A 15,241-nucleotide genomic window follows, 5' to 3' on the forward strand; every position below is an offset into this window, starting at 1 on the left:
ATGACCTATCCAATCCTTATCATCTTAGAAATAACTGAATATAGTATCTAGTTAGTAAGAACAGTTCACTGAATTGATAGGAACAGATAGCTCGCATCATTAATATCATGCCTCTGTGAGTCACATCATAAATTAAAAAGTTACTTTCTTTTTTTTATTATGTTATGTTAATCGCCATACATTACATCATTAGTTTTTGATGTAGTGTTCCATGATTCATTGTTTGCGTATAACACCCAGTGCTCCATGCAGTACGTGCCCTCTTTAATACCCATCACCAGGCTAACCCATCCCCCCACCTCCCTCCCCTCTAGAACCCTCAGTATGTTCCTCAGAGTCCATCGTCTCTCATGGTTCATCTCCCCCTCCAAATTCCCCCTCTGAAACAAATAATACATTATATGTTAAAAAAAAAAAGATAGCAGGAAGGGAAAAATGAAGGGGAGGAAAAGTTACTTTCAAAGTGCCTTTCTTTTTGTCTTCCCCACACACCAAATTGCTAGATCTGCTCCTGTATCTCAACCCGGTACTCTTTTCCACACTCTGTACCACTTCTGCATTTTGAAAAACAAATTCAAGACCTCACATTTGTAGCTCACAACACCCAATCTCTATCTACTAAAACATTCAAGCTGAGATTATATTAAGGCACAACAAAAATGCAGAGAAAATATTTCAATTTATGCCCACACACCTCTAGCTTAGCTCTTGCTTCAAATAAAACGTTCACTTAGTATTGACATAAAAGTGCCGATCGTTATGTTTAATGCATGTCAATAATGCTTTTTTCGAAAAACACACGTTAAGCCACCAACATTATGTTATGTAGATTCCTGTGGGCTGAAACTGAATTCCCAGTTTGGTTCAGTTTTATTTTGACTTGTTTTGATTGTATTACAGTAAGTTCCTTGCACCTAATGTGCCTTGAAAGGCGTAGAATTTTTTTTAATGACAATATTTTAAGAAAATGTTGTCAACAACAAAAAATTATCTTTTAGAACTCAAGACTTTTTACTGGGAGGACTATACATTGACATACAGTAGGTAGTATAGTACAATGGTTAATAGCACAAACTCTAAAGACATGCAGCTTGGGTTTGATTCCTGACTCAACCATGTACTAGCTACTGTCTTTGAGCAAACTGTTCAATCCCTCTGGGCCTAAATTTCCTCTTCTGTGAAACAGCAGTTAGTGCTTAAATCCTAAGGTCGTGATAGGAATTTATGAAATGAGTTAACATACATGAAGCACTTAAAAGGGTGCCTGGTATTTAGCAAGTGGTTATATTTTATAAATATATACACATATTTTAGTAGGTTTAGATGTAGATAAATAGAAGGCTAAGTATCATGTTCAAAATATTAAGATCTATAAACATGTATTCTTACAAGTAAAAAGCTTTCAGTGTTGCATTTATTTTATGCCTTATATAGTTTTTGTTTGCAAAGTTAAGGTTTTGAAGATACAAAAAGTGGTATCAAAAAAGAAAATGTAGGGGCACCTGGGTGGCTCAGATGGTTAAGCATCTGCCTTCAGCTCAGGTCATGATCCTGGGGTCCTGGGATCGAGTCCCGCATCGGGCTCCTTGCTCAGCGGGAAGCCTGCTTCTCCCTCTCCCCCTCCCCCTGCTTGTGTCCCCTCTCTCGCTGTCTCTCTGTCAAATAAATAAATAAAATCTTTAAAAAAAAAGAAAATATATTACACTCAATAACATCACACAATTATGAAGAACCACAAATTTTATATATTCTCAATAGCCACTATTAATCTTAATGAGAAATTTCACATAAAGCAAATTTGTCAAAGTGAAATAGCCACACTCTTTAACTCTTTTAAATCACAATAGTTTACTTAACTGCAAATGGGGAGCTAGTACAGCTAGAAATTGGCCAAGTTTATTAAAATGCCTAGTACACTCTAAATCATCATATAAGACATAATTCCTACTTACCCTACCTCTATTGCTACCAAACTCTTACTTTATGTGCCTTTTTCTAATGAACTTAAACCCAACTCTAACTAAAAATGACAGCTTTCTTGATCACTAAAGCCAAAACACTTACCTCAACTCACAGGCTCCACAAACTCCCTACAACACTGGACCCTGTTGATGTCCCTTCTTCTTGACATTCCTTGGCCTTCCTTAACAATGAACTCTTGGATTGCCTCCTCCTCCTTCTTTTCTACTCTGTCTCTGCTGACTGCCTCTAAAAGTAGACATTTTCAAAAAACAAAGGTACACTACACACATACCACACAGAGTTCTCTCTTCAGTTCCCTCCTCTTTCTGCTTCTTCCTCATCAGGGAAGCACTCTCTATCATGCAGGCTAGAGTCCTCATTCACCACCTAGGGGCACCAGGTGGCCAAGATAAGGGGATCACTTTCCACCCACGTAGTAGTTACCTGCAGCAACAATGGGAAACCAGCCGCACTAGGGGAACCAACCAGACCAAAATAACCATGCAAAGATTTTGAAAACCATATTGTCACTGGAACCATAAGTCACAAAAGAAGATCAGGGCCTGCATGCTAAATCTAAACAGGATGAATGACTGCTAAAGTAGATTTCAGTTAAGATTTAAAATTTAACATAATGGACAAAATGTCCAGGATAAAAGGAAAAATCACTTGTCACAGCAAAAATGAGGAAAATCACAGCATGAATGAGAAAAGACAATCAAAAGATGCCAACACCGAGACGATTTACATGTTGGAATTAACTGATAAGAATTTTGAAGTCACCGTCATAAAAAATGCTTCAACAAGTAATTAGATAGCCTTGAAACAAATGAAAACACATAAAATTTCACCAAAAAAATGCAAGATATAAAAGGAACAGAATGGAAATCACAGAAATAGAAAATACAATAACTTGAATTCTTAAAAACTCACTGGAAGGGCTCAGTAGCAGAATGAATATGATGGAGAGAAGAATCAATTAACTGAAAGACAGAATAAGAATTCAGTCAATCTGAAGAGAGAAAACAAATTAAAAAAAAAAAGATAAGCAAAGCTCCAGGGACCTGAGGTGTAGTGACAAAAGATCCAACATTCATATCATCAAAGTCCCAGAAGAGGAGAAGGAGAGTGAGAATGGAAAAAAATATATGAAAAAATAAAGACTGAAATTTATAAAATTTCCTAAAAACATAAACCAACATACCAAAGAGCTAAGTGAATGCCGAACAGGATAAACTCAAAGAAATTCACATCGAGCACCTCATAATTAAAATTCTGAAAACTAAAGACAAAGAAAAAACTCTTGAAAGCAACCGGAGAGAAACAATCTAGAGGGGAAAAACAATTCAAAGGACAGATTTCTCATTGAAACCATGGAAAACCAAAAGGAAATGAGAATATTTTTCAAGTGCTAAAAGAAAAGAACTATCAACCCTAAATTCTATATTCAGCAAAAAATCCTTCAGAAGTGAAGAAGAAATGAAGACCTTCTCAGACAATGGAAAACTTTAAGAGAATTCATCACCCAAAGATCTACCCTTTAAAAATGGCTAAAGGAGGCTCTCCAAATAAGAAAGAAATATAACAGGAGAAGCCTTAAAACTGTAGAAAGGAAGCAAGAACAATGGATTAGGTAATGAATGAATGAATGAATGAGTGAGTGAATGAACAACTATCTCTTCAAGATGGTGGAGTCACAAAATATAACTCCATTTGATGTGATCCTCAGTGCACGTACAGAAGTACTCAAGACAATTATATTTAAGAAGTAGGAAGATAAAAAGAACCTAAATGCAAGTAAGATTTCTATATGTCACTTGACATGGTAAAACACTGATATCAGCAGGTGACGGTAAATTATATATTTATATTGTAATATCTGGAGCAACCACTAAGAAAACTACACAAAGTGATAGACTCAAAAATGTTATTATAAATACATCAAAACTGGGGCACCTGGGTGGCTCAGTCGGTTCAGCATCTGCCTTTGGCTCAAGTCATGATCCCAGGGTCCTGGGATCGAGCCCCATGTCCAGCTCCCTGCTCAATGGGGAGCCTGCTTCTCCCTCTCCCTCTGCAGCTCCCCCTGCTTGTGCTCTCTCTCTGTCAAGTAAATAAATAAAATCTTTTAAAAAAATAAAACAAAATGAAGATAAATCAATACATCAAAATGGAATCCTTAAAATGTTCATTTAACTAGAAAAAGTAAATAAAAGAGAAATAGAAGAATGAAAAACAGATGGAACAAATAAAAATCAAACAATAAGATGGCAGATTTAAGTCATATCAATAATTTACCTAAAGATATTAAATAAAGACAGATTGGCAGAGTGGATTTAAAAAAATACAATTGAATAATACACTGCCTGCAATAAACTCATTTTAAATATAAGACAGGTTGAAATGGAAAGGCCTGAAAGAGATATATACCATGCAAATGTTAATCAAAGGAGAAGTGGTCATATTAAATATCAGATAAAGTAAATTTCAGACCAAAGAAATTTGCTAGAAACAAAGAGGGACATTAATAAAGACAAAAGGATCAATCCACCAAGAAAATATAATGATCCTGAATGTGCGCAAGCCAATTTCACCTATAATATTTCTGCCAATACCTTCAAAATACATTTTCACAAGCTCCTTCCTAAATGTGGCTGATGCTAAACATCCTTTTGTCTTCCCTCCTTTATCCTTTCTCTTCACCATCACTATCCTCTCTGAGTTCCTATTTCTGTTAATAATGTGTGGATTGTTTTCAGCCACCCAGACTGAAATCTCAATCATTTTTATCAGATTTTGTGACTCTTCCATTCCAATGTTTCTGACATAAAGCCCTCAGTGCTATTCCTAGTGTGGTGACCCTACACAAGTTCAGGCTTTCATTTCACAATACCTCCTCACTGGTCTCTACTCATTCCAGTCCAGGTTAACTGTCCTAAGTGCAACACTAAAATAACTATTATTGCCTCCCAAACAAAATACCTGTCCTGATTTATCAGGTTTTCTGAGCTTTGCCCACAAACTCTCACTGCTCCATTTGTTCCAGTCCAGCTGGATCTCACTGGTCCCTAAAAAGGCCTCCATGCTTTTCCATCTTTGTAGCTCACTGACCAGAATGCCCTTCCTCCATGTCCATCTGGAAAAATACCTTTCTAGGCTCTACATCATGAAGGTGGTATTTAGTGGGCACTGAGCATGAAATGTCATCATCCTCACCAGACATACATAATGTTTTTTTAAATCTTCATAAAAGATTGTACCTTTCTTATGGTACTTACATATTCTGCCCTGTCTCTATTGATTTGTGTCTTTGAATTCTCTCCCCTAAACAGTAAGTTCCCAAAGACACCAATATCATCTTTATCTTTGTACCCTGCACAGCCACCCTCCACAGTGCCAAGTGAAGTGCACTGTGCATATTAAAGCTTTAATAAATATTTGTAGACTATACTTTCAGGGTTCATTTCTATAGTTTGTTGAATAGTTTAAAAGCCAACACTCTTTCTACCAAAATATTTCTTCCCTCTTTCTTCAACACAGCTTTGAGTTTTCATCATTCAAACCTAAAACATTAATATTAGTTAAACTCATTACCTGTCCTAGGAACATAAATGATTCTAGATACAAGAAAGTAGGTTTCTTATTATGCAAAGCAAAATATACATAAATGCATTTATAGTATATATATATATATATATGTACTTGTATAAACCTTGTATGTACATAATTTATAGATGTCTGTTTAGATTTTCAAATAACATTCTTAGTAAAATCTCATAAAAATTGACATTGAAAAGTTGGATTAAGGGTCTAAATACATCCTTAAAATAACTTATTTAAGCTTTCATGGTCTTTTAACTATAAAAATCGTTTATCCAAGCAATGTGAATAGAAAGAGACCTGAACTATTAGAAAGAACGTACTTTTACCTAGCTTGTATGCATGATTTTTTTGTTGAGTTTTCAGTGACCAGAGGCCCCTCCTCAGTTGGTTTCCACAGCTCCTTGCACTTGCCCAAACCACCTCCATCTGCAACACTGTGTGCCCAGGAAACAAAATCAATTTAGAGTACTGACCCAAGCAAAATGTGATTTTGGAAATGCAGCACATATTTAAAATATGTGGTGGATCCCAAAACCATGATTATGTTGTACTCTACACTCTATACTATGTAGACCACTACTGCCATTAATTACTGCAATTAATTGTACACATAATTATTTTTTACTGCTAATTTTACACCAGTGAATTTCCATTTCAAGAAAAACATTAGCATTTGTTTCTAATTAAATATTTATTGCTTGTGTTTTACAGACCCAATGTCAGGTTCTTCTTTAGACTGGGCTTACAACCTGGGCATCAAACACACATTTGCCTTTGAACTCCGAGATAAAGGCAAATTTGGTTTTCTCCTTCCAGAATCTCTGATAAAGCCAACCTGTAAAGAGACCTTGCTAGCTGTTAAGTTTATTGCGAAGTATATCCTCAAGCATACTTCCTAAAGAAGTGGCCTCAGTTTGGAATAAGCCAATTTATCCTTCTTTGTGCCTTTTACCAGAAAGTCAATCTTCAATTATCCCAAGATATAACTTCCACATTACCTGAAGAGGTCCCTCTCTTGCTCACTTAAGTCCTATGTTAATTCTTTTTGCTTTTATTTACTCTTAATAGCACCTTAACAAATAGCTCTAAGTGAAAGCTTTCAACTATCTTTCTTTGCTCCAAATAAAGTTCGAACCCAGAAAAAGTATATTTTGAGTATTCTGAAACATGATACACAGTGGGTCACAGAAAAGAAATGAGAACCTTCTCCAGAATCAGATTTTCCATGTGGCTTCAGCATTTCATGTAATAATATAATAAAATAAATTGTATTCCAAAATGCATCTTCTGTTTTTTTATAAACTATACTCTCTACATTTCTCTATTAGCATTAATAATCAAGGATTATTGTGTCTCATGCAGTTGGTTAATAAGAAATAATATCTTCAATTCAAAAACATATTTGCCTGCATATATATTTCTTTTTAATAGAAGTAGACATTGTTTATATCTTCACAATAGCAAAAGGATGTCCTAGCAGGAAATAAAGTGGTTCATACAGAGATGAATCTCAGTGCTTCAAACAATCAATCCAGTTCTCATCAACATAACGTACACTAAATTCGAAATAGTTTAATTTAACCTGCCATAACCCAAGGAAACTACCTGCCAAAACATCTCTTGGTAGTTACTGACACAGCCAAGACAGTCTGGTCAGATGTGAGCCCTGCCCTTATAATAGATGGGGGGAAAAGTCTGGAAATGTAGTACAAGTGTAAGAGAGAAAGTCATGTTGACCAAGGACAATCGGAGTAACTTAAACTTTTATACTGCTTATAATCCTATTGCTTAAGATAGAGTTACAAAATATCTCCCCTCACCCTGCCCCCAGCATCATGATTTTTCAATGCCTCATCATGTGACTACAGCAGTTCCTACATTCTAGAAATCCAGAACACAGATGCCTGACCAGAATTTGAGGGACAAGTAAAGAGTTCCTTGACTTCCTATAAACTGACTTCTCATAACACTGGACAAAATTTTTGAAGATCCTCAAAGATCCTGAGAAACCAGGAAAACCAATAATCTGGGACATTCCTCATTAATCCTTTAGGGGTCCATAAAAGAAAGAATGCCATCAAATCTACAAGGTGATGAGTATTTCTGATAGTTATGAGGTAGGTAAAAGTTTCCCATGCAAAATTGTCTAGAGGAAACCAATATAAACTAACAAAATTGCTTTAGAGGTACAGGGGGGAAAGGTGAGAGAGTCAAGAAAGTAAAAGGCAAAACAGTGGTTATGAGATTACATTGCCTCTTATTAAAAAAAAAAAAAAGTTGGGCTTTCCTGGACATGGGAAAAGATCATGGACAGAGAACCCTTCTTGATTCCACCACATGGTTCTCTCAGTACTATAAATGAATCTTTTACCATTAATATAGAAAAGGTAAATGGGAGTTTTTCTAAAAAAGAATATGTATTGGTTCCAAAAATCTGCAATGAAACGTGGTAGTATTAAACTGATGTTGGTTTCCCAAGATACAAATAATACAAAGCAGTAGCAGTAAGCAATCTTAGTTGAAACACTCATTTATTTGAGCATCTATAAGAAACAATGGGGTTCAGAAACTCTGCCTGACTTTAGAAACTTCCAGTTGTCCTCTAAAATCTATTCTTCCTTCTTCCCTAGTAATAAGTCTCCTAATTCTGAACTGGCACATGGCCACTCAAAGTCTCAAATTCAAAACTTCCCTTTCAAAACGAGGTGGCTCTTCTTGAACTGTTCTGGCCAGTGAGTTGGAAGAACAAACATCATGTGGCAAAGTCTAGGCAGCTAACTTCAAAGACCTGTAGCATATACACTTTGGTCCTTCTTCTCCATCCCTCTTTCTTTCAGACTGAAATAGGATTGTGATAACCGATGCTAAGCAATCATCTTGAACCATAAAATGCTCTCAAGAACTGAAGCAAAAAAATATGATAGTAGAAGCCTATGCTCATGACAATTAGCACAGCAGTTCCAGATGTGTCCTGGGTGGAAATCCTTGGAGAGTAATGTGTTATATAAAATTACAGGACTAGAAATCAGAAGGAATTTGGGTTAGAATCCTGAATCTACCACCAACAGATATCCAGTAAGACACAATCACCCTTGGCCTGACCTGCTTATCTTCTAGATTTTTGTTAGTATCTGAAATAATAAATGCTCACCAAGGTAAGCCACTAATTTCCATTTTGTTTGTATTTGGGATAAAGCACACTTATCTTAAAGAGAACTGGGTCAGGTGGTTTCTAATTGAGGTAGGCGTTGGGTGGCACAAAATCAATGGCACAACTGCTGCTCTCAAGCTTGGTTCTTCCCCAAGGCTCTGCTACGATGGGAAGCAAAGTGACATGCGCCTGTGCATATGTACATTTTCCTGTATGCAAAGCTTTCAACAAATTTTTACAGTCTAAGGGTCACTGATCCTCAAATGTTTAAGAACAATAGAAAACATAATCCAACATAATTTGAAAAAATATTTGCATACATCAAAGTAAGTATTAACTCGAACTCAGGGAAGTCAGAGTTTGTGTAGTAATTTGCTTCTTTTTGTTGTTGTTTGTTACTATGGATTTTTTTCTGTTTGCTTAGCAATACTCAGAAAAAAAAATATACAAAATATCTATTACATTTCTAATTACCAAAACCAAGAAAATTAAATATCTTAAAATTTAACAAAATTATTAAAGCTTGCCAATTTATTTGTAATGGGGAAGTCCAGGAGTCTAGTGGAGAAGTTCCAGAACACTACTGGAGCAAAAATATTTGAGTCTGGACACACTGGAGAGGGTAAGAGGAACAATTTTACTTTGCCCACATCACCTCTCCTGCAAGGTGGCACAGCTCAACCCAACAGGGCTCTCTTGGCCTGTAATTCTTTCCCACAGAGGAAAGGGAGGGATTGTGTATGAGCACCTGGCTTCCACAGCTGTGGGGGATGCTGCCAAAGAGGCCCATTTATCTCTTGCCTCCAGAGTACTGAGTCATGAGCTGCATGACTGGAAAGCAATCAGCAGTTGGGAGGATAGCAGCCAGGGTTTGGAACATATCTAAGGGACATGGATGCTACTAACCCTATCAGGAACTCCATCATAAGGCCCACTGATGAGTCATTGAGACACCTCACCCGCATATCTCCCATCTAGCCACAAGCACCACAGTGCTAAATGCTCATCACACACAAAGACCCACACCCCATGGCCGGCTCCCCGTGAGTTCTCCCAAAAGCAGTGAGAACAAGCTTTGGCACACAGACAGTGAACATGTGCCAAAAGTTGGCCTGAATCTGCTGGCCAAGGAGCAACCACAATCTTGAACATTTAGCTCTGCCCTTGGAAAAGTCAAAGGGAGGCTAACAGCACCCAGCCTGGTGCATTGCAAGATCAAGACAAGGCATTCAAGCTTAAGAATTCTGCCACAAGAGGGAGCAAGAAATGTGGAACAAGCATATCCACAGAAGGTCTGAAAACCTCAGAATCTCCAGCAGGACTGAAAGAAGGTATTTCTTCCTCAAAGTCAGTCAATAGAGACTGGAGGAAGTGATTGCTACTTCAGATGTGAAGACAGAAACATAAGACTTCAAGGAACATGACAACTCAAACAAACATGACATTACCAAAGGGTAACAACAATTTTCCAGTAGCTGACCCCAAAGACATGGAGACCAGCAATTTACTAGATAATTCAAAATAGCTATTTTAAGGAAGCTCAATGAGCTATTAGAAAATGCAGAAAGATAATTCCTCCCCTCAAAAAAAAAAACAGGAACACCAAAAACTAATGATGTAATATATGGTGATTAACATAACAATAAAAAATTAAAAAAAAAAAAACAGGAAAATACTACATGAACAAAATGAGAAGTTTAACAAAGAGATAGAAATCATAAAAACAGAACCTAACAGAAATTCTGGAGCTGAAGAAAACAATAAATGAAATGAAAAATGCAATAGAGAGCATCAACAGAATGGATCAAGCAGAAGGAAAAATCCATAAAATAAAAGACAAGAACTTTGAAATTATCTAGGCAGAGGAAAAAGATTTTTTAATGAATGAAAAGAGTGAAGAAAGCCAATGTGAATTATGGGATACCATCAAGAGAAGCAATTTGCAAATTACTGGAGTCGCAGAAGAGGAAAGGGAGAAAGAGGTAGAAAGTTTAGTTAAAGAAATAATGCCTCAGAACATCCCAAATCTGGGGAGAGATTTACCCATCCAAGTTCATGGTCAGCTCAGAGGTCCCCAAATAAATTCAACTCTAAAGATCTTCTCCAAGACACATTATAATAAAACTGGCAAAAATCAAAGACAAACATAGAATCTGAAAAGTAGCAAGAGGAAAGAAGCTTATCATTTATAAGGGAATCCCCTTAAGTCTATCAGCAGATTTATCTACAGAAAACTTATAGGCCAGGAGAGAATAGGATGATATATTCAAAGTGCTGGAAGAAAAAACTGTCAACCAACTTTATCCAATTAAGTTTTCCTTCAGAAATGAAGAAGAGATAAAAATTTCCCCAGAAAAACAAAAGCTGAGGGAGTTCATCACCACTAGATCTGCCTTATAAGAAATGCTGAAAGGATTCTTGAAGGTGACATGAAAGGACTCTATCAGTAATATGAAAACATAAAAAAATATACAACACACTGTTAAAAGTAAGTAATCAAATTCATAATACTCTAATATGGTGTTATATTAACCACTTAACTCTGGTTTTTAAAAAAAGGTTAAAGGGGCACCTGGATGGCTCAGTTGTTAAGCGTCTGCCTTCAGCTCACTCAGGTCATGATCCCAGGGTCCTGGGATCGAGTCCCGCATCGGGCTCCTTGCTCAGCGGGAAGCCTGCTTCTCCCTCTCCCACTCCCCCTGTTTGTGCTCCCTCTCTCGCTGTGTCTCTCTCTGTCAAATAAATGAATAAAATCTTTTTAAAAAATTTTTAAAAAATAAAAAAAGATTAAAGACAAAAGTATTAAAAATAACTACAGCTACAGTTATTTGTTAATGAATATACAATATAAAAAAAGGCAAACTGTGACATCAAAAACATATAAGATTGGGAGAAAGGAAGTAGAGTTTTTGTATGCTATTGAAGTTACATTGTTATCACTGTAAAAGAGACTGTTACAAGATAATTTATGTAATCTTCCTGGTAACCACAAAGCAAAATCCTTCAGTATACATGAAAGATAAAGAGAAAGAACCAAGGCACACCACTATGGAAAATCATGAATTTGCAAAGGAAAACAGCAAGAGAGGAAGAAAGGAACAAGGAAACTATAATACAGCCAAAAAAACAATAAGATGGCATTGGTAAATACTTACCTATCAATAATTACTCTAAATGTAAATGAAGTAAAGTCTCCAATCCAAAGGCACAGAATGGACAAAAACAAAAAACAAGAACAAAATTAACCATATGCTGCCTATAAGGGACTCATCTCAGCTTTAAGGACACACACAGGTTCAAAGTGAAGGAATGGACACAGTTATTCCATGCAAACGGAAACGATTTAACTCAAAATGGATTAAAAACTTAAACATAAGACCTGCAACCATAAAACTCCTGGAAGAAAACATAAGGTAAAGGCTCCTTGACACTGGTCTTGGCGATGATTTTTTGGATATGACATCAAAAGCACAGCAACAAAAGCAAAATAAATAAGTGGGACTACATCAAACTAGAAAACTTCTGTAGGTAAAGGAAAAGGAATAATCAACAAAATGAAAAGACAACCTATAGAATGGGAGGAAATATTAACAAACCACCTATTTGATAAGGGGTTAATAACCAAATATATAAGGAACTCCTACATTCAATAGCAAAAAAAAAAAAAGCAATCCAATTAGACTGAGAAACTGAATAGACATTTTCCAAAGACATACAAATGGCCAACTACTAAATGAAAAGATGCTCAGTATCACCAATCATCAGGGAAATGCAAACTGAAATCACAGTGACATATTACTTCACACCTATTACAATGTCTACTATCAAAAAGACAAAAGATAACAAGGGTTGGCAAGGATATGGGAAAAAAGGGAATCCTTGGGTACTACTCATGGAAATTGGTGCAGCCACTATGGGGAATAGTATAGAGGCCTCAAAAAAATAAAAATAGAGCTACCATATAATCCAGTAATCCCACTTCTTGGTATATATCCAAGGGAAATGAAATCAAGATCTCAAAGAGGTATCTGTAGTCCCATGTACACTGCAGCATTATTCACAATAGCTAAGACATGGACACAACCTAAGTGTCCATCTATGGATGAACAGATAAAGAAGATGTGAGATACATATAATGTGGGTGTGTGTATAATATACATGTGTGTATATATGTGTGTAACATATATGTATATATGTATGTGTATATATGTGTGTAACATACGAACATCATTGCAATGATATTCACATACATACATACATATACATTGGGATGTCATTCAGCCTTGAAAAAGAAGGCAATCGCTATTTGTGACAACCCAGGTGATCCTTGAGGGCATTATGCTAAGTGAAATAAGTCAGACAGAGAAAGACAAACACTGTACGATATTACTTACATGTGGATCTAAAAAAGCCAAACTCAGAGAAACAGCAGAATAGCTGCTGCCAGGCGCAGGGTGGGGGAAATGCGGAGATGTTGGTCAAAAGGTACAAACCTCCAGCTGAAAGATGAATAAATTCTGGGGATCTAATATAGAACATGATGACAATAGTTAATAACACTGTATCATATACTTGAAAGTTGCTGAGAGAGTAAATCTTAAATGTTCTCACCACCAAAAAAAAAAAAGGTAATTAGGTGAGGTGATAGAGGTGTTAACTAACTCTATATAATATATACATGTATCAAATCAGCAGGGTGTACGCCTTAAGCTTACACAATGTTTATGTTATTATAACTGAATAAAACTGAGGGGGGAAAAAAGAAAAAACTATGCAGCCCTTATAGATGCTGTGATATTTTCAACTGCAGTGTTACAATATTTTGAGGCATCTTTACATATTCTCCCTGAAAAAAAATGAATCCACTGAAATGGGAGAAGAAGCAGTAACGCTTAGGGAGGAAAGAACTTACAGGAAATTATATGAAGTTCAGATTACCTCTAATTACAGAAGACACCTCTTTTCATTCAAATAGCGACATGCAGAAAATTATGACTAGAAATCAAATTAGGCGTAACAAATATATGCAACCTTCCAAATTAAAAACCACAACAAGGGGACCTGGGTGGTGCAGTTGATTAAGCATCCCACTCTTGGTTATGACTCAGGTCATGATCTCATGGTCATGAGATTGAGCCCCGCGTTGGGCTCCACAATCTGCACGGAGTATGCTTAAAACACTCTCTCCCTCTTCTTCTGCCCCTTCCTCTGTTCATTCCTTCTCTTTCTCTCTCTCTCTTAAATAAATAAATCTTTTTTAAAAATAAAAAAATAAAAACCGCCATAAAAGCAACAACATTTACTAAATGGTGCAGTTAATATGAATACATGGCAATACTTCAGAGATTACATCTTTACACTTCTTTCTCCTCTTCGACACAACTGTATTTTCATGATTAAAATACCAAGCCATTTTTCTGTAATGAGTAGAAATGAGTCATAATAGCATCTTGAAAATTTTGGTAGCATATAGCCTACTGTCAGAAATTCCTTAGGCAAAGCTTTTGGGAGACTCTCTTGCATTTCATTGTCACAAAATCCATTATATCAGGACAGATCTCAGCCTGCCTGAGTAACATCGATCTGAGGGTTATAATTTTGTCATAAACATTTATTCTCACATGAACTTAGCATAAAAGGTCTCCGTCCAGAAAATAGGAATTGAAATTGATATATTATCACTTGAACTGCTTTTTTGCTCACTTATCCTTCAATTACAAGCCTTAAGTTCACTGGTGTCAAGAGAGGTTAAACCAGAAAAAAATGTAAAACAGTTTTTGAAATATGTGAGGGAAATTTGACACTTAATGTTCCAAATGCATTATTATTGCTCTGGTATCACTGAAGTGTGCTATTGATTCACTTTACATTGTGGATTAAAGGCTTAAAAGACTATTCATGAAACAAAGGGAAAAAAATCCATATGTATCATTTCATATATAAAAGAAATTGCAAGAACTCTGTTTTTTTTCTTGTTTAAAAAGTCTCCAATTTCTTTTTTTTTAAATCTCTGCTTTGCAAAACTTAAATTTCAAGAGGCAATTAAATTTTAACGGGGCAAAGACAGGGGAGGTGAGAAGGGTAAGTTTTGAGAACTGCAATCATACTGGCAGTAATGATCATATGAAAAGTAACATTTGTACAGCACTGGATAATTTAAAAATTGCCCTCACAAGCATGTCTGCATTCGATCACAGCAACTCTATGAGACTGAGGCTATCATTATCCCCATTTTATATATTAGAAACCATGGCTCAAAGTACTTAAGTGATTTGCATATATAAAGTTGCAAACTGAAACCAGATCTTCACACTTCAAAATTCAAATTCTTTTCATTACACCACACTGTCCAATGGTCATCATTTGTCCCAAAGGCAAAGAGAAAAAGAGGTTATCTAATTTCTGAGTCATCAATTTAGGTTCTAATTCTCCAACTTTGCTAAAGGTATATCATCCTAATGACCCATTGGACACTCTTCTGGATGGTCTGGACCAGAGAGTCTCACACTTGAACGTGCACAGGAA

General features: G+C 36.1%; 1 protein-coding gene across 1 annotated transcript in view; it reads left to right on the forward strand.

The window, feature by feature from the left end:
* The window catches only part of CPA3 (carboxypeptidase A3), a 28,618-nt gene extending 21,784 nt beyond the window's left edge, over positions 1-6,834 (forward strand). Inside the window, exon 11 of the mRNA XM_027584263.1 lies at positions 6,277-6,834. Coding sequence (XP_027440064.1) covers positions 6,277-6,464 — 188 coding nt within the window. The 3' untranslated portion in view covers positions 6,465-6,834. The remainder of the gene's footprint in view (positions 1-6,276) is intronic.
* Positions 6,835-15,241: the final 8,407 nt, after the last annotated feature.

Source organism: Zalophus californianus, chromosome 1, assembly GCF_009762305.2.
Source record: "Zalophus californianus isolate mZalCal1 chromosome 1, mZalCal1.pri.v2, whole genome shotgun sequence".
NCBI lineage: Eukaryota > Metazoa > Chordata > Mammalia > Carnivora > Otariidae > Zalophus > Zalophus californianus.